At 39.2% G+C, this 19,112-nt stretch overlaps 3 protein-coding genes across 5 annotated transcripts; 2 read left to right on the forward strand and 1 right to left on the reverse strand.

Moving 5' to 3' along the window:
* Nucleotides 1-672: 672 nt before the first annotated feature.
* LOC103931549 lies at nucleotides 673-7,868 on the forward strand. Of its 2 annotated transcripts, none has more exons than XM_048587596.1 (6): nucleotides 673-913; nucleotides 1,037-1,199; nucleotides 1,304-1,397; nucleotides 1,522-1,721; nucleotides 7,144-7,254; nucleotides 7,488-7,868. In XM_048587596.1, exons 1-5 carry the CDS (start codon nucleotides 854-856, stop codon nucleotides 7,248-7,250), a joined length of 624 nt encoding a protein of 207 aa, XP_048443553.1. In that variant the 5' UTR covers nucleotides 673-853; the 3' UTR covers nucleotides 7,251-7,254; nucleotides 7,488-7,868. The 2 variants fall into 2 exon arrangements, with proteins under 2 accessions (XP_048443553.1, XP_048443552.1); XM_048587595.1 differs by having other exon boundaries at nucleotides 674-913; nucleotides 7,144-7,261.
* A 3,959-nt stretch (nucleotides 7,869-11,827) lies between these two features.
* Nucleotides 11,828-16,901, forward strand: LOC103929542 (histone deacetylase 15-like). 2 transcript variants are annotated; one of them, XM_048587652.1, is made up of 19 exons: nucleotides 11,828-11,958; nucleotides 12,281-12,540; nucleotides 12,664-12,834; nucleotides 12,919-13,027; nucleotides 13,625-13,695; nucleotides 14,025-14,100; nucleotides 14,250-14,314; nucleotides 14,610-14,665; nucleotides 14,781-14,904; nucleotides 15,014-15,139; nucleotides 15,242-15,292; nucleotides 15,394-15,462; nucleotides 15,566-15,674; nucleotides 15,849-15,928; nucleotides 16,020-16,102; nucleotides 16,204-16,249; nucleotides 16,341-16,512; nucleotides 16,615-16,748; nucleotides 16,848-16,901. In XM_048587652.1, exons 2-18 carry the CDS (start codon nucleotides 12,283-12,285, stop codon nucleotides 16,731-16,733), a joined length of 1,785 nt encoding a protein of 594 aa, XP_048443609.1. In that variant the 5' UTR covers nucleotides 11,828-11,958; nucleotides 12,281-12,282; the 3' UTR covers nucleotides 16,734-16,748; nucleotides 16,848-16,901. The 2 variants fall into 2 exon arrangements, with proteins under 2 accessions (XP_048443609.1, XP_018498586.2); XM_018643070.2 differs by having other exon boundaries at nucleotides 16,615-16,901.
* On the reverse strand, nucleotides 16,802-18,817 carry LOC103929550 (transcription factor MYBS1-like). Its single transcript, XM_009338768.3, has 2 exons — nucleotides 17,958-18,817; nucleotides 16,802-17,603 (listed from the first exon to the last, which is right to left on the reverse strand). Exons 1-2 carry the CDS (start codon nucleotides 18,386-18,388, stop codon nucleotides 17,111-17,113), a joined length of 924 nt encoding a protein of 307 aa, XP_009337043.2. The 5' UTR covers nucleotides 18,389-18,817; the 3' UTR covers nucleotides 16,802-17,110.
* Between the last annotated feature and the right edge of the window lie 295 nt (nucleotides 18,818-19,112).

Below are 19,112 nucleotides of genomic sequence, written 5' to 3' on the forward strand. Positions count from 1 at the left end.
CACTCCTCACAAATGTATTTTTCTTTCTAATTATAGATAATTTGGAGTGCTAATAACAATTCCCTTAAACTATAGCATATCTAGTTTTAGCGGAATAATGCTTCGTGATGTGAGTGTATTCATTGAGATTTTGAAAGATTTTAATGGATTTATAAATTTATGGATTTTAATAGAGTTTAATCTAATTCTCTCAAAATCTTAGGTTGAGCAGGGCGGAGAGCAACGACTAGTTAGAGAAAGGGCAAAGGAGAAGCTAAGGACAAAGGAGCTGAGTCATGGAGCCAGAGGGGGCAAGTTGAGGTGATTAGTTGGGTTTGTGCGTGGTTTGGAGGAGTAAGATTCTCTTTCCTCCTATTCACATCTCATTATCTCTCCTCCTTTCACTTATTATTTTTTATTTTCTTTTGACTATTAAAAAATTAACACAAAATATTGATATAACTTAATCATAACTCTTTAAATAAAAAGAAAAAGAAACTATGAGGAAAGATAATTCTACCCCTGGTTTGGGTGGTGAATCGAGGCAATGGGGCAGATACCAAAATCGTGAGGGTCTCAACTCTTGGCAATTCATGAGGAGACACATGGGCGGAGACCAAGAACGGCGGGAAATTGAACCGAATTAGAACTGGTCCTGTCCACTCCGATTCCACTCGGTTCTCATAGTCAAAATTAATTAAGAAAAACCGATTTGTATTGAAACCGTAAAAGAAAACCGGTTCAATCCGGGTCAAAACGCTGCGTTTTGGCTTAATGATTGGAATATTCTGTAGATATAAAAGGCGCGAGACCCGGAAAAAGAAACGACCGTTGAACTGAACACAGTCGCAGAGTAACCGGAAAAGAAAGAGAAATGGAGGATTCCGGTGCGATCCTCTGCCAAATCTCAACCTACAAGGACATGCTCGACCAGGTACACTCCATCTCCTCCGCCATCTCCAATGCCAGTCAACGTTTCCATTCCCCCAATTCTCCCCCTTTTTAGTACCGCATCGGCATCCATCGAAAAAGAAACTTCTTGCGATTGTGAAATCAGGTAAACGAAGAAATCGAAGCGAATATTCAGATAACGCGGGAGATCGAGTCGGAGATCGTCAAATGCTCCGAAATCGAAACCGCTCTGTCCGCTAAAGAATCCGACCTCACCAAGACGCTCTACCTTTCGCACTTTGAGCTCACCGGACTACTCGCCGTCGCCAGTAAGTTCCCTTCCCAGATTATCTCGTTTGATTACCGTTAATTGTAGTATTATTAGCTAGCCAGTCACTTAATTTTGTGATTTATTTGTGTATTTAATTAATAGAGGATTTGAGGAAATCGGTTGAGGTTTTGGAGAAGGAATTGCATTGTCTTAGAACGAAGCGCGATCAAACTCTTTGTAGAATCCATGACCAGCGGTATATAACGAACATTTCAGTTTCGATTTGTTACGAATTTAAGGATTTCGAAAGAACTTAGGAGTGTAATTGATATCGGCATTTAAGGTACTAATGGCCAGCTGAATGATTTGTTTTGTTACAGGGAAAGGTTTTTCGCATTGTGCTTAGAGTTCCAGAAGGACATTGAGAATGGTAACGATAACGAATTACAAGCTCTTATGTCGGAAAAAGAGTTCCTCGAAAATGAAATTCGCTTATTGGAAGAGAAGAACAATGGTCTGAAGAACTCAATGCTGGCATTTGTTGAAGGAATTCTCGAAGATCTTAATAGTTGCAACTCCGGTACAGATACCTTTACCTATTTTTGCACATTTTAATTTGTCCTGTCAATAGTTTGTATTAAACACATATATCACTCTTGTAGTTGAATCTAGTAAGTTATCCAGTTCAATTGTATGCACTGAACGAGCCCCTAACATTATCATGCCGCTTTCTCTTCCGGTTAAGATGTCAAAAGAGCAAGAGAATAGGAATGGAAGTGCAATGGGTTTTTTATATGAAAGTACTATTGGAAGAAGTTATGCCATAAATCAAGGATTTGCTTTTCCATGTTTTCTGATTTGCTTTTCCATGTTTGCTGCTTTCCTTTTCCTTGTTTTTCGGCTTCTGTTTCTTTTCCTTTCTTCCGCTCATTTATATGAGCTTTCCTTGTACTTTGTTTCACATATACAAAATATAGACATTCAAAATTCAATATGGTATCAGAGCAGTGATCTCTATCGACCTGCTTCTGAGTACCGTCTTCCTGTTTCCCTTTCTTCTCCATCATGGCTGAAGAGAGCTCCGTGCATGACGAAGAAGTAAACTCGCATGCTGCGTCTTCTTCATCTCATCTAGATGTTGATATCAATCCAAATCAACGTCTCAGTTCGGTCCTACTAAATGAGTTCAACTATCTCCCGTGGGAGAGAGCTGTCTCCCTTGCGTTAGGAGGACGATCGAAGCTTGGTTATGTTAATGGCGTGATTCCAGCACCTGATGTGTCCTCATCCGATTACAATGATTGGCTGTGCAAGGACCAGCTGGTCATGTCATGGCTGCTCAACTCTATGGATCGAAAGATTGCAGAAATCTTCAGTTATGCGGAATCTTCATACGTTCTCTGGAAAAATCTCAAAGAGATGTATGGAAATCAGAATAACGCAACTTGAGTGTTCCAGCTAAAGAAGGATATTGCTAGTCTACAACAGGAAGGGAACTCGTTTGTGCATCATCTTGGCAAGTTGAGCACCATGTGGAATGAGTTGAATGTTTATCGGCCACACACCATTGACGCTGCCATGTTGATCAAGAGAGCTGAGGAAGATAAAATCTTTCAGCTTCTAGCAAGTTTGAGCTCTGAATACGAAGATCTCAGGAGTCATGTTCTCATGAATCCTGAACTTCCTTCCTTCTCAAGTGTGTGTGCCACTATCCAAAGGGAAGAAACTCGCAGAAAAATCATGACCGTGGAATTAAAGTCAAATATACCAGAATCTAAGGTATATTTCTCAAATCACAAGGCTAGTGAAGAGAGGAGATATAAAGGAAAGAAACCCACTGTGAAGTGTAGCTATTGTGATAATGGTGGACATACACGAGATCATTGCTGGATTCTCCATCCTGAACTAAGGCCCAAGCATTCGAGGGACAGCAACAAGAGCTTCATTAGAGGAGCACACAACTCATCACCCAAGGCAAATCATACCATGACCTCTCATTCCGAGGAAGCACAGATGTTCACCTCTAATCCGGCCATGCTGATAAATGAATTTGCTGCCTTCCTTCACAAGAAACAAGGTGGTGGGGAGAATGAAGGATCAACCAATCATGTTGACAACAAACCAGCTGCTCTACTTGGGCAGTTTGCTGGTTTTTTGGCTGGGAAAAAAGGCGTGACACAACAAGATATTCCAGGTATCTTACGATCCTTCTCAACTGCTCTTAAAATAGGTAATATGCATGATTATTGGATTATAGATTCAGGAGCCACTGATCATATGACCAACAAGTCCACAAATCTGTATGATTTTAAAAAACTTTCACGTCCATCCCAAGTGTCAGTTGCTATGGCAAGGGTGCCATGGTTGTAGGGAAAGGAAAAATACATTTGATCTCTAGTAATGTCGAGTCTGAGGCCCTATATGTTCCTTCATTCCCTTTTCAGCTTTTATCTGTTGGAAAAATCACAAACTCACTAAACTGTACTGCCATCTTCTCTAAAAAAACTGTGATTTTTCAGGATATCACCACCAAGAAGATGATTGGTGAAGGTTTTTTTCTAAACGGCCTTTACTATCTTTTCCAGCATGCTCAAACTCCCAAGGCTTTTCAAGTCACCTCAAGCCTGATTCAGGAACAACAACTTTGGCACCGACGCCTTGCACATCCTTCTAATAAAGTCCTATCCTTTTTGTTTCCAAACCTGTGCAAGGTTACAAGTTCTTGTGATGTGTGTCATTTTTCTAAATTCACTAGATTACCTTTCACCTCCTCTCTATCTAGGGCTAGTAACCCTTTTGAAATCGTGCATTCCGATGTTTGGGGACCAGTTCTAGAGTCCTTTGACGGATATAAATACTTTGTAACCTTTGTGGATGATTTCACAAGGATAACTTGGTTATATCTTTTGAAATTTAAAAATGAAGTGTTGGAAGTTTTTCAAGATTTTCATAGACTTGTAAACACTCAATTTGCTTCAAATATTCATGTCTTACGATCAGATAATGGCTCCGAATATATGTCCCATAATATGTCTCATTATCTAAGCACACATGGCATACTACATCAAACCAGTTGTGTTGGAACACCCCAACAAAACGGGGTAGCAGAAAGGAAGAATAGAGACCTACTTGAAAAAACTAAGGCCCTGATGTTTCACTCGAATGTGCAGAAAAAATTCTGGTCTCAAGGTGTTCTTACTGCTGCATATCTTATCAATAGATTGCCCAGTAAGGTTTTGAATTTTAAATCACCCTATGAGATTCTAAAAGGCAGACAAATCGATTTGTCACACTTACGAGTGTTCGAATGTACATGCTTTGTTCACATTCAAGCACAAAAACGTGACAAGCTAGAACCACGGGCTGCCAAATGTGTTTTCTTGGGCTACTCTTCCACTCAAAAGGGTTACAAATGTTACAATCCCGCAACTAGGAAAATGGTTGTTTCAAGAGATGTAAGATTTGAGGAACCAATGCCTTACTTCACTCAACCTCTGGACTACTCTCAAGAGGGGGAGAACATGCTTGACTTGTTTCCAATACCATATCCATGTAAAGAAGACGCAACGGGTGTCATAAGGGACCAAATACTGAATGAGGTCCATTCTCAGTCTCACAACCTGCAGAACACACCACCAGTGGCACCTGATGAACTTATCTTATCTGAACCCTCAAGAAGTCCTTCCAACCAAGAGACTGCTCAACTACCAGTGGTTCAACCTCCCACAGTTCGTCGAAATCCTTCCCGTGAGAGGAGACTCCCATCCAAGTTAAATGATTATGTAACTTACAATGTCAGGCATCCCTTAACTTCTGCTATTGATTACAGCAAAGTGTCACCTTCATTTGCTGCATTCCTCAATACAGTTATTGAGACCTATGAACCTCAAAGCTTTCAAGAAGCTAAATTACATAGCGAATGGAGAGCTGCTATGGCAGAAGAGCTTCAAGCTCTTCACGAAAACAACACCTGGACCATCATGAAGCTTCCTAAAGGAAAGAAGGTTGTAGGAAGTCGTTGGGTGTACAAGATCAAGTTCCATTCAGATGGCACGATTGAAAGACACAAGGCTCGATTGGTTGCTCGTGGATTTACTCAGACTTATGGAGTAGATTACAAAGAGACCTTTGCACCTGTGGCAAAGATGAATACAGTGAGGGTGCTGTTATCTGTTGCCATTAACAATACATGGCCTCTCTTTCAAATGGATGTTAAAAATGCCTTTTTACATGGGGAACTAGAAGAAGAAGTTTTCATGAAAATCCCTCCGGGTCATCCTCAATCAAACAATCCAGACCTGGTGTGCAGACTTCATAAAGCCATTTATGGCCTCAAGCAAAGTCCCCGAGCATGGTATGCCAAGCTCAGTCATGTCCTAGAGGGAGTTGGTTTCTCTCGGAGCAATGCTGATTCCTCCCTATTTGTGCGATCGGGCAAATCTGGTAAACTTGTGGTGCTTATTTATGTCGATGACCTAATTGTTACAGGTGATAATGTTTCTGAGATTAGTGCTCTTAAACAATATCTCAGTCACAAATTTGCTATCAAAGATCTCGGCACTCTTAAATATTTCTTAGGAATCGAGGTGGCACATTCCCACAAGGGCTGTTTTCTAAATCAGCGCAAGTACATCATTGATCTTCTCCATGAGGCAAACATGACAGATTGTAAACCTGCTCGGACACCTTTGAATAGCAACTTGAAGCTGCAGTCTCATGGTGATCTCATTCCTAATATAGAGTATTATCAGAGATTGGTTGGCAAGCTTATTTACCTAACTATCACTCGTCCTGATATATCATATGCTGTGAGCCTTGTTAGTCAGTTCATGCATGCTCTAAACACAGATCACATGAAGATTGTTCACCGTGTGCTTTGCTATCTGAAGGGTTCCATTGGTAGAGGGATCCTCATGCGCAATAATGGTCATACTCAGATCTCGGGATATACAGATGCAGATTGGGCAGGGAACTCTCTCGATCACAAGTCTATCACTGGTTTTTGCACATTCATAGGGGGTAATCTTGTCACCTGGAAGAGCAAGAAACAAAGTGTGGTTGCACGCTCAAGTGCAGAGGCAGAATATCGTGCTATGGCATCAACGGCATGTGAACTCACTTGGCTCAAAACTCTACTCTCGGATCTAGGGTTTCCTCACCCGCAACCTATGTCCCTTCACTGTGACAATCAAGCAGCAATGCACATCGCATCAAATCCTGTCTTTCATGAGCGAACTAAACACATTGAAGTTGATTGTCATTATGTTCGGAATCAAGTGCAGTCCAAGGTAATTGCTACACACTTCATTCGCAATCATGATCAGCTAGCAGATATCTTCACCAAAGGACTGGCATTTACTACTTTTCATCATCTCCTATCCAAGCTCGGATCAATTGATCCCTTTGATCCAGCTTGAGGGGGAGTATTGGAAGAAGTTCTGCCATAAATCAAGGATTTGCTTTTCCATGTTTTCTGATTTGCTTTTCCATGTTTGCTGCTTTCCTTTTCCTTGTTTTTCGGCTTCTGTTTCTTTTCCTTTCTTCCGCTCATTTATATGAGCTTTCCTTGTACTTTGTTTCACATATACAAAATATAGACATTCAAAATTCAATAAGTACTCTTGTACTTTGACTAAAAAGAGATGTTCTAACGTCTTCGAATTGCATATACATACTAGGATTTATACTAGTATACTATGTGTTTTGATCCAAACTTGGATGATATTCTTTAACGATGTTGTCACGCTGATAAAATACGTACTTGAGACTGCAAGAAAATCGCAACTAGTTGTGCGAGGCCATGCCAAGTTTTACCATTTATAAGTTTATAACCCGCGACAGAATTCAGTTATTTCATGAAGCATATTTCAGCTTCTGAAAAATTCTCACTTCTCAATTCAGCTTGTTCTAATCCAGCGGTAGACTTTTGATTAAGCGGCTCGTTATATATAGCTTTTGCCCCTTGGATGCACTGTGATAAGATAATGAGTCTTTCCATGCAGCTTTACAAGTTGAGATACGGAGGGGGAACCAGGAGAACGAGAAGTTGCTGAAGGATATCGATAATATGAAAACTTCATTGCTTTCGAGTTTCAGCTACTGCGATTGATGATGTCAGTGGTAAGCCTTTTACATACACTAAATGACATGTTAGTCTGTATAATAAGCATGAAGATTAAGACAGATGCATCGATGCGATCTTTGCTCCGTACATGTAAGAGTATATACAAGTGCATGGATGATCATATGCAATATTTGCTATGATACCTACATTATCCTCATTCCCTTTTAGCGGCTTACAGTGACTTGGAATTTATAATTTGCAACCCCACGCATCAATTTACAGTTTCGAACCAGGTGCAAGATCGTGGAAGGGACAAACTGGACAGTAACTTGAAGGTGTACCCTCCTCCGTTTCTAGCCAAACAAAAAGGTGTCCTCCGAATCCAATTAGATTGGTAGGCCTAGGCCTAAATTGTACTGCTGGAATCAATTTTCTTCATGAATAGTTTCTGGCATCAGGCTTTAGCAGTCATGCATGCAGCATTTGTTATTTGCTTACTGTCGGCTTGGATTCTTGTGTCAAGTGGAAGAATGCTAGTCGAACTAAAATTTTATTTTCTTCCGGATGCGAGATTCTTTCATGTCACTAACTCATGTGGTAATCGCCCATTGAACGACTAGTGCACTTCTTAAATACATGGTGATAACGCCAATGATATTAAAACTTGATTGCATGGGAGAATCTCGCAAAACAATGCTTAAAAGTTCCAACTTTCTTTCTCATATATGTCCATTATGAATTTATGAGTTCATGACCCTTGCATTAGGAGAAAGACTTGCACCTATCTGAACTAAAAGCGCAAAACAATGTCGCATGTTTTAAATTTTTCATGTAGCAATGAGTTATTGATTTACAATATCGCGCTACAATGATGTATCCAATATATATATATCTCAAATTATATAAAACTCTACCCGATACGCTATTGTCGCAGTAACCGAAACCAACCCTAAAATTTTCCATTGTTTTCTCACTTTCAACTTTAGGTAGGGGGTCCAGCTTTCATTTCTATATCTAGTTTTTCCCATATCTGATTGTTAAGGTAGAAAAAGCATAGGGAATAAAATGGAAATTACTCCGAAGCTCCCATATCAAAAACAAAAGAGGAGTCGTAGATAGGAGATACCTATCGATAAAGATATAGGAATTCATATCATTTTTGGATTTATACGTTCGGAAACGACAGACTCGAAAATTCAGATCATACAATTTAAATCTTGCGGTCCCTATTAGTCTATTTTACTAGCTCAACTCATTCAAAACCAAACTCTTGAACAGCTTAAAGATCTCTTCTGAAAAATCTGAATTTTAGTATCCGTCAACTCTCGACACAGAAATCCGAAAAAATATCTCAACTCAAGATATATTTGTTCGACCTAACAAAAAATGTGACCTTCGAGTAAAACCTTTGAGTTTGTTTTCCATGTCACGGACAGTGACCATATCCCTCTGGTGAATATCACGTGCGCACTGGCCCCCGACCGTTCCATACGGCTATGTCGCTTTTGTTGTCTGATGATATTGTGGTTGTTGGTTCAAGCCTTCTCAATTGTCAATTATCCAGGCCACACAAGTTATAAAATTCCGCTGGTCCTCTGATGATTAGAAAGCAGAAAAGAAAAGAGAAGCTGGGTGGGTCCTTTGCCAATTTGCCATGTAGGGTTTGGTTCGTTCACAATTTCATCCATGTTTTAGTTTAGGGTGTAAAAAAGTGCTTAAGTTGTCAATTAAAAACTTATAATTGGGGCTAATTGTGGTACTTAACACTAAGTTTGATCTAGGAGAAACGGCTTCTTACATATAAGAAACCAAATATTTTTCTTTTAAAACGGAATAATTTCTACCATGAGAGCAATTGGTTGTGTATTCCCCTCTCTCTACCTCTCTTGTCACTCAAATAGGAATAAAGGAACATATCACTTATTACTAGTTGTATCTCATTCTTGCCATTAACAGAATGAGATCAATTTTTGATCCTTGTGTCTGTACTCTGTAGTATGCAAACTAAGAGATCCAAACCATTCAATAAAGAGAAAGAGGTTTAAGCCGTTTAAGTTAATAAGTGTCGTATGATTGAAATTAAATGGTAAGATCTTTCAATCTGCGGGTTCTGGACACTGAGATCCAAAATGAATCATCCATTAACACTCTTGTGATTGGAGTTCCTACGTGACCTAGTTAGGGTATCTCTCAATTTCTAGGTTGGCAGTTTGGCATGCCCAGAGAGTAGGGCCCCAAAGGACCAAGGTGCATGACTATTGACTACTGACCAGTAATAGAGCCACTAATTATTCTTCTTTTGGGACCCCCCAAATTGGGTCTGGCTGGATCCCACACTATCTTCTCCCTATAAGAAACCTTCCTTCCTCCTCTTTTTCTCATGCAACTTTTATCACTTCACCCACATCCTGCATCCAAAAATAGCTCACCCAGAAGAGCTACTGAACTGAAAGAGCCATAGAACTAATTCAAAGAGTTTTCCGGAAATAGAGAGATGGAGGTGAAGAGTAGCGATACCAACACCGTTGAAGCCTCGAAAAGAAGGTTTTCGTCCAAGGGGGGTTGCGGGTTTCTTAAAGAGGGAAGAGGAAGGCTCTACGTTTTCAGAAGATGCATTGTTATGCTTCTTTGTTGGCATGATTAGGAATTTAGGATAAGTATTTGGTGTATTTTTTCGAGCTATTCGCCTCTGAAAATCACTTATTTCTTCATTTTTCTTTCATTTTTCAATGTTAATATGAACTATCTGTACCGACTTTCATTTCTCTTTTGGATATTATAAAATTTTGGTGACTTTCATCATATCTTCCAATAGAATTGTTATTGAATCCCTCTGGTTTTTTTTTTTTTTTTTTTTTTTTTTGGTTTTTGTTTTTGTTTTCTAAAAGCAGCTGGTTGCCATGGTTTATTCTTTCAATGGCCAAAAAGACTCGGGGGCATTTCAACTCTTTGTTATACTTCCCCTTGAAATATGATGCTAATTGTAATTTTCCATGGAGTTAATGCTGCATTTTCATCCTTGTGGAATATCATCCATGCCAAATAAATGCCTTAAAAGGTTTATTTATTTATTTAACAAGACAATATTTTAAACTACTTTAATTTATTGGGAGTTGAATGAAGGAGGTGGGCACACGGATAAAGACTTACATGGCATAATGTACAGCTATGTTAGTATTTCATGTCAATAAAATAAAACATGTGTAAGTTTGTTTTGTCCAAATATTCTTGTTTTATTGGAATAAGATACTCCGTAATAATGTATAAGTGCCATATAAATTATCATCGGACACACAACCTAGCTAACTGACCCAATTTACGTGCGTGGAATAAGTTCTATATTAAAACCAATCATCGAGTCGCAGGCTAGGTCATCATAGTCGGTGGGACTAATGTTGAGAAATGGTAACCTCAGCCACATGATGAGGAACATGAGCCTTGTGCATGTGTTGTCTGGACACATCACCACCATGCACTCGTGTATGTGACCTTGTTTTGGGAAAAAAAAAGGAGCCAATAAAGATGGTGACAGTACATCTTCCCATCAGGACACAAGGTTCATTTTTTTTTTCATCTCTGTGGGTCTGGTCACGCTGGCAGATCCTCTCAATCTGGACAGGAGATCCTCTCTAGATCTCACCGATCGAGAAATCTTGACTGTTCAATTTAAATTTTACGATTCTTATCAGCTCATTCTCCTAGCACACCTTACATATATCTCTCTCTAATGCTCATAAATCTCTCTTTTTCAAACAATCCAAATTTCTCGATCCCTAAACTCTTGAGTGTGAGATCTGAAAAATGACATTGAAGATCTTATGGATAACAACTTTCATATTTCTCTTTTATCCAAATTTTTTTTTGCAGATATATATAATTTTCGTCACTACTTCAAGAAGAATTAATTGTTAGTAAATGCCAATAAGGGTTGGCTTAGTTGGTAAGGTCCCTATTTTGTGTGTCATTCTACCAAAGTTCGAGTTCCATTGCTAGCAGTTATCGTTGGAGTGCGATCTGTAAATTCCTATGTAAATCTATATTGGTAGTAGCTGGCTGTTAGATGCCAAGTGTAAATCCTCCTGGCTCGAGTTGTGGGTATGTTTTGGCGTTGGTGGTGAGAGTAACCCTAAACTTTCTGTTAGTAAATTTGAATATAAATGGTATGAGCCTTGTGTTATACTAACCACCTTGACATCCACGTTACTTGCTCGTGTATGTGCATCTTGCATGAAACAAAGACTTCATTTATCACGTGTTGTCACTTGCTCATTCTTAAATGACGTTGCATGGTTGATTTGGGATATAACCACCTTGACATCCACGTTACATGCAAATCTCTTCTTAGCTACACCTTTGGTATGCCAATTCAAACGCTATATGAGAATGCTAATACTCATAAAGTCACATTATTAGTTTGGATGCCACAAAGATGTGTGCATGTTTGTAAGTACTTTTAAAACGACTGAAAACAGTTTTAGTGAAAGTAGATTCTGAACTTTCAAACTCAACCCAAAATCCTAAAAATAGAGTCCGCATGCCATGGACTAGGCATATAATGAAAATCACACAACTTTTCTGAGAAAAATAATTGAAAATAGCAAACTATAAGGGTATAATTGCAAAAAAAAAAAAAAAAAAAAAAAAAACCAGTCAATCGGATGGTTCATAAGTCGCAACCTACTGGGCTTCTGAGCTTCTGCTTTCCCTTTGGATTTTGCTGATACAGTAAGATCCCCAAGCCGTCCTACCTCAGGTAACGTTATCACTCCATCTCCTCCTTCTTCCTCCTTTCATTCGTATATTTCACAGACCTATACATATATGCATGTATATATATATATATGTATATACGCGTTCAGTACAATCTAGGGTTTTTTCACACCACAATCAATGTTACTGTATAGTACAGAAAGTTCAAATCTTGAAGTATCTTTGCTACAGTTGCGTTTTTTTTTTTAAGACAATGATCGAAATTTTTTAAATTTGAAACGGTAAATTATGCAAGATGTGAAATTTAATTTAGTTACATGGAAAAATGGATGAAAATTTTGAACTTTTTTTGGGAATTTTTAAAGGAATGATTGTGGCTGAAAGTGCCCATGTAAGCTCAGAAAACAACTTAGCACCAGAAGCACTTTCAATGGGTCGTTTAGCAAATGGGGAGGCCGAGAAAAGTCTTCACAAACCAAACAACCAAGCTCAATGTCACGGCTCTAATGGGAGATGTGGAAGCTCGGGCTCTCACGGAAGCAAATCCAGACCGTGTCGTGAGGAAAATTGTGGGGAAGGAGTTATAGGAGTGTCTGGAAAAGATGCACGAACTGATGTTTTAAGTGTAAGTGGCAGTGGCACTTCGATATATGACTCACATTCGAGAATGTAGTTGCTTGGAACAGTTTTCGTGCTTTATATAGCGTGTAATGATTGTGTTTAGAGATTGAAATTTATTGTTTTGTAGAAAACGGTGGCAGAGCAAATGGAAATGACATTAGAAGACATGTACAACCAAGACCTCGATGACGAGGATGATGATAGCGATTGGGATCCCTTCCAACAGCATGTAGAAGTAATGAAATGGTTCTGCACCAACTGTACAATGCCCAATCTTGGTGATTTTGATCATTGTGATGTATGTTCTTCCCATTCGTACTATTCTGCCTTTGATATATCATCTGTCTGCATGTAAGGAGGCATAGCTGTTATAACTGTGCAGGTATGTCGAGAACATAGAGAATCTGGTATCTTGAGGCAGGGGTGTTTCGCATCTGCCTTTGATTCAGGCCTCACTGAGACTGTGTCTGACACTAGAGAAAGACACAAAGGTTGGTACATGATGACTATTGAGTTTATTTCAAATGGTTGGTGTGTCAATCTTTGAAAATTTCTCGCAAGAATAATCTTTTGAGATTTTTCATTGTCTTATTGCCTATCTTATTTTGGTGGCTAATGTTATTGTTTGGGATGAATCATAATTGTTGCCTCTTAAGTTTGAATATTGGTTCCAGATATAGTAAGCAAAAGTTTTCATCATTTTGATCTACAAGTATATTTGTTTGTGGGTGGGTCGTTTGGTGTGATATGTTTCAGTATCACTCTAAGTGTGTGTCTGTCATGACTCGGTGCATTGCATGTTAGCATAGTATGTTTGCCATATCTTAATATAAAAGAGCTAATACAAGCTATATTAGTAGCCAGTAGTTGTTTTTTTTCTCCATACTATTCTTGGCCTATTGGATGCTGATGTTGCCCTTTTTCTACTTGGTTATGGTTGTTCTGCGATGTATGTCACTCTTGGAAACATGGTGTATTTTTTCCTGTCAAATAGACTGATGATGAGTTTTGGTAAACTTCCAAATTTGTATCACTATGGTGTTAATGTGTTGTTTTGGTTTTTAATTATATTTTTCTGGTAAATGCAGGCTCACAAGATTCAGCGTCAAAGAGTTCCACTGCCGTAGGTTTCGATGAGAGAATGTTGCTACATTCAGAAGTATGGTGTTGCTGCAATACATGTTTTCCTCATACTCTTTGTTAGTTCTCATTTGTTGTTCTTTTTTGTCTGTATGTTGTTTAGATGCAAATAGGTGTTCTTTCTTCATTACATATAACTTAAGTGTCTACAAAGCAGTTTTACAAGAAGTTTCATGTCTATCCTTATCTAGAAACCCAAACTGCAGTAATTTTGAAGTACTATAAATTTGCTAAATCGTTTAATATACTTATATTTTCTGACACTAATGTGATAAGTTGGAAACTGCTCATTTCTGTTTGTGTAATACTTTTATTTTTTCTTTTCTGGTGGTTGTTATGCTAGGGTAGGTTCAAATGAACTCATATCCGCACCCAGAAAGACCAGATCGTATTCGAGCCATTGCTGCTAGCCTTGCTACAGCTGGTATTTACCTTCACTGAAGTTCTTTTTGCATGTCAATTGTTACTATTGAGAGCTTGTACTCTGGTGTGCCGTTAATACTTTGTCTAGTAATGGATGTTGGTGTTATTTTGTTTTAGACTGATACGCAATGGGAAATTCAACCTATGCAGGTATATTTCCTGGAAGGTGCCATCCAATTCCTGCTAGAGAAATCACACGCGAAGAACTTCAGATGGTAAGTAACCATTCATCAAACATCTGACCTGATGCTATTTTGTCTGTGCACGACTAAGGAAATTGGATCTTTGTAAGTTGAGTCCTGATTTGGGAGGGGGTTTGTAGTTCATTTCATAACAAACCTTTTTCTGCATTGTCAAGATGCTAAAGACGAAGACTTTGTGTGACTAGTTTCTATTAAAAGGAAACAAATGACAGTTATAATATTTATCGTCTTCCTTGGTCTATGATTTTGTAATTGTTGGCTCTATTTTTTTTTTTTTTTTTTTTTTTTTTTTTAATTATAAATAAAGGTCCATTCTTTGGAGCATATTGAATCAGTTGACCATACAGGCCATATGTTTTCAAGGTATGTTTATTTGCGTATCTCTCTCTCTCTCTCTCTTTCTCTCTGGGAGATTGCATTTGTGATAGTATGATTTATCGATGTTCTTTTTAATTGATAAATTATGTATGGTTGGCAGTTATTTCACTCCTGACACATATGCCAATGAACATTCAGCATGTGCTGCTAGACTTGCAGCAGGTTTATGTGCTGATCTTGCTAAAGCAATTGTTTCTGGACGTGCCAAAAACGGTTTTGCCCTTGTATATAACCTTTTACTCTTACTTGTCTGTTTCAGAATTATCGATGTAATGAGAACTCTTTGAAAATCTCAGTTCTTATTAAAGTTACGCACATTACTGAATGACTCAGGTTAGGCCTCCTGGTCATCATGCTGGTGTAAGACAGGCTATGGGGTTTTGCCTCCACAATAATGCAGCAGTTGCCGCATTAGCAGGTCAGGTTTCTGGGGCTAAGAAAGTGCTAATCGTTGATTGGGTAAGGTCTATACCCTAATGTATTTATCTCATTACAGTGTTTCGTGAGCTGCTTATATATAGATATGTTCAAACCTGAAATGGTATTCAATAAAACCTGCAGGATGTTCATCACGGGAATGGCACACAAGAAATATTTGATCAGAACAAATCGGTGAGCAACCTTGTATTTAAAACTGTAACTGGAATGTCCGGTCTGTTTGTGTTATGCATTTATTTAGATTTCAGTGCTGATAAGTTGAGCTCATTTTCTAGGTCTTGTATATATCCTTACATAGACATGAAGGAGGGAAGTTTTATCCTGGCACTGGAGCTGCTGACGAGGTACTAAACTGATTGCAATTGGTTTTTGTTTTCCTTTTCATGTTCATATTATTCTATAATATTTTGGACTATATCTAATGGGATTACGTGATTACTATTTCAGGTTGGAACCATGGGGGCTGAAGGATACTGTGTGAACGTTCCATGGAGTCGTGGTGGAGTCGGTGACAATGATTACATATATGCATTTCAGCATGTTGTGCTTCCTATAGGTTGTTATTTCCTAACAAGGAACTTGTGTCATAATGATAACAGTGAACTTTACTATTTAACTATTCTGTCCGTTTTGGGACATATGTCCTCGTGAATACCTAATGTTTTCTTTAGACGATTGTGATGGTTTGGATTTGATTCTCTGATATAAATGATTTCTGAAATTTTTACAGCTTCTGAGTTTGCTCCCGATTTCACCATCATATCAGCTGGATTTGATGCAGCACGAGGTGATCCACTGGGATGCTGTGATGTAAGGACTAGTCATTTCATTGCAGACGAGCACATTGCTGGACTTGTATTCTCTTAGTCTGTCTTTCGTTTTAATGATTTTGTTGTTGTAGGTTACTCCTGCGGGCTATGAAAAGATGACACACATGTTGTCTGACTTGTCTGGAGGAAAGATGCTTGTTATTCTTGAGGGCGGGTTTGTGATTCGTATTTTTTTTTTCTCTTAGTGGATCACACCTTGCTACATATATATATTTAACTTGAGAAAATTTAATTGGATAATGTGGCTTTTTGCAGTTACAATCTCCGTTCAATATCGTCTTCTGCTACTGCAGTAATTAAGGTAACCATTTCATACAAATCACGCAAAGACCGAAATACATTTCTATCTGAATATGCGAAATATGTTTCTGATTTGTCTATCTGTGAGATAGGTATTGCTGGGTGAAAGTCCAGGATGTGAATTGGACACCACTCTACCTTCCAGATCTGGCCTACAAACCGTTCTCGAGGTCCTTCAAATTCAAAATAAATACTGGCCTGCTCTCGGATCCAGCCTTACGAAATTGCAGTCACAAATGAAAACGTACTCTGTTCAAAACAAAAGTGAGGAACTCTCTCTCTCTCTCTCTCTCTCCCCTTCCGCTGTATGGAGTTAATTTAGCACGGCGTAAAAAAATTCACGTTCCTTTCTATCTTTGCCTGCAGAAAAGCAAATGAAAAAAAGCCGGCGGACTCTGGCACCATTGTTTTGGAAAGGGGGAAGGAAAGCTCTATTGTATCATCTTTTAAACGGGCATTTCCATGTAAACCGGAAGGATTGGTGATCGACTCTACTGATCGTAAGCACATATGCTTCCCCATGTAGTTTGATGCATTTTTGTAAACAGCTAGCTCAGGAACGATATATTTATACCACTTCCGTTCGCTTTTTTGCCCAGCGATGATGTTTTAATCATACATTATCAGAACTTATGAATTTCAATTCGAGTACAGATCTCTCTCGCTATCTCGCGTAAATATATTCCGGCAAGACCCCGATAACAAATCTGTCTTTATAAGGAGGTATGCAGCTTTAATTTCGGGATGTTTACTTGTCAGAACTTATGCTCTGCCTTCTGCTCTTACTATGTATTATTACTCCCCTTCAAATCCACTTAGAGACCTGAAAACCCTAATAAAAAGGAAGAAAATTACTGTTTTGTTATTGGTGCATTGTTGGATGTGCCATTGGGTAAGCAACTGGGACGGCGTATGGAGGATGGGCATGGGGGTGGTGGCCTGGAGGAAGCATAACTGGAGTGCCCACGGCCGACGCCATGTGCCCTGGAGGAGCAGAAACCGGGTGCCCCATCGGTGCTCCATACATCCCTAAACCTGTCATGTGTGGCTGAGGCCTGTGCTTCACCGACTGCGGTCCTACTCCTACTCCTATCGTGGTGGCCGCAGTTGGCGCATACGAACTGGTCTGCTGCCCGGTAATTGGCGGCTGCTGGTGAGATGAAACGTCTCCGTTGTTGACGCTTGTAATGTCATGGATGCTTGATCTCCTCCTGTCTCTGTTCATGGAGTTCAAACGGATGAAATATTTTTGTGCGTGGCTTGCTACTTGAGTTGGGGTTCTGGAAATGACAAAGTTTCTTGAAATGCTTCTCCAATCCCCTTTCCCAAACTTGTCTAGACCAAGTAGAAATAACCTGATGAAAAAATAAAATCGGTTACAAACTTTTAATCGGAAACAGAATTGAAGGATAATAAACAAACAATAACGCTTTCTTATCTCCCCACATTGATTTCATCAATTTTGTCAGTTATACAGTTTATAAAAATCAAATAGGGGAAAAGATCCATTGCCATATCCCACATGGTTTTTTTTTCCTGAATCTAACTTGACCTAATTCCAAACTTATAGGCAAATCTTTCTAAATTAATAAGTATGCTTCAGATTGCGTTCTTTCTTAAATACGAACTTACACGCATTAGAAATGTCACTGCGACGACAGTTGAAAATAGAGATTTATATATGAGCAAAAGCAATATAACGAGTGTACCTGTGTTCTTCTTCAGTCCACGGTATCCCCTTCTTCCTCTCTTGGTCGGCCCTTGATCCTCCCTTACCGCCATGGCTAGCGGAGTCGTGACCTGAACCCAAAAACCCACCTCCTTGACCGCAATTCAATCTCTTATCAGAAGCCGAAGCCCCGGAAGAAGAAGCACGATGGCCACTGTCCTTACTGGACGATACTGTATTAGCAGCTTCATCAGCTGTGTAGTTAGGCGGGGACACTCGCCCCGCCTCGATTGCACCCACGTCGTCGACTAGCATTTCGTAGTGTTGCTTTAACTCCTCCATGCTTTTGCTTGGAACCAAGTCAGCAATCTTTTCCCACTGTTCTTCTGAATTTTCATCGATCCAATGCATGGCAATAGCGTTCTCGAACGCTTTGTCTTCTTCTTTGCCCCAAACGCTAGAACTCGACATGGTTTTTTACGTTTGGAGGATTAGGGTTTTGAGAACTAGGGTTTGCAGAAGAAGCTAGCTCTTGGTGTAGCTAGAGAATGGGAAAATGGTGAAAATGGTGAGGAGTTGGATTCACTTTCTTTCTGGTTAGTGGGTTTAAAGAGAGAAGGAGAGAGAGAGGGTGCGTAGGATTAGAGGGTTAGGGAACAGAAGAGAGAAGGTGTGTGTAGGATAAGGAGAGAGGTTGTCAAATTATCAATTGAGAAAGGAGGACCACTTTGGAATTGAAGGGATGGGTTCTTTGTCATCTAGGACAAGCTTGAGCAAAAAATCTCAAGCTCTCCCTCTCTCTCTCTCTCATCTCTCACTAATGTTTCTGAATCACTTACTGCTGGTGAAGAGAGAGAAATAGAGAGATAGAAAGACAATGGCAATCATGGAGGGGGTGAAACTTAGAAACTTTTGGACGCCCATAGAAATTCTCAAACTACCAACATCACATGCAAACTCAGTTCTCGACTATAATGGAGTACATATACCAGCATGATCTGAATAATTACCTGTTAAAGTAAACCAATGAAGCTGTTTCCAATACCACCAACCTATTTACTCTTGCAAACTCGCATACTTTTTTACTGGAGAAAACCTTGCATGCACTTGTATTTTGTTGCATGGAATATCACGTAAAAAACGCATAATCATACATATATATATATATATATATGCAAGAAAGGCATTAAGTTAA

The sequence above is a fragment of a genome, unplaced genomic scaffold, assembly GCF_019419815.1.
Source record: "Pyrus x bretschneideri cultivar Hongxiangsu unplaced genomic scaffold, Pyrus_bretschneideri_v1 Contig27, whole genome shotgun sequence".
NCBI classification, from domain to species: domain Eukaryota; kingdom Viridiplantae; phylum Streptophyta; class Magnoliopsida; order Rosales; family Rosaceae; genus Pyrus; species Pyrus x bretschneideri.

Bases quoted from the DNA above. Each gene is read 5' to 3' on its own strand.
- LOC103931549 (XM_048587596.1), top strand. From the start codon at position 854: ATGGAGGATTCCGGTGCGATCCTCTGCCAAATCTCAACCTACAAGGAC. The intron at 914-1,036 runs GTACACTCCATC...TTGTGAAATCAG, and splicing joins ACAAGGACATGCTCGACCAG to GTAAACGAAGAAATCGAAGC. The intron at 1,200-1,303 runs GTAAGTTCCCTT...TTTAATTAATAG, and splicing joins CGGACTACTCGCCGTCGCCA to AGGATTTGAGGAAATCGGTT.
- LOC103929542 (XM_018643070.2), top strand. From the start codon at position 12,283: ATGATTGTGGCTGAAAGTGCCCATGTAAGCTCAGAAAACAACTTAGCA. The intron at 13,696-14,024 runs GTATGGTGTTGC...ATGCTAGGGTAG, and splicing joins GAATGTTGCTACATTCAGAA to GTTCAAATGAACTCATATCC. The intron at 15,140-15,241 runs GTAAGGTCTATA...TAAAACCTGCAG, and splicing joins AAGTGCTAATCGTTGATTGG to GATGTTCATCACGGGAATGG.
- LOC103929550 (XM_009338768.3), bottom strand. From the start codon at position 18,388: ATGTCGAGTTCTAGCGTTTGGGGCAAAGAAGAAGACAAAGCGTTCGAG. The intron at 17,604-17,957 runs GTACACTCGTTA...TTTTTTCATCAG, and splicing joins TGGACTGAAGAAGAACACAG to GTTATTTCTACTTGGTCTAG.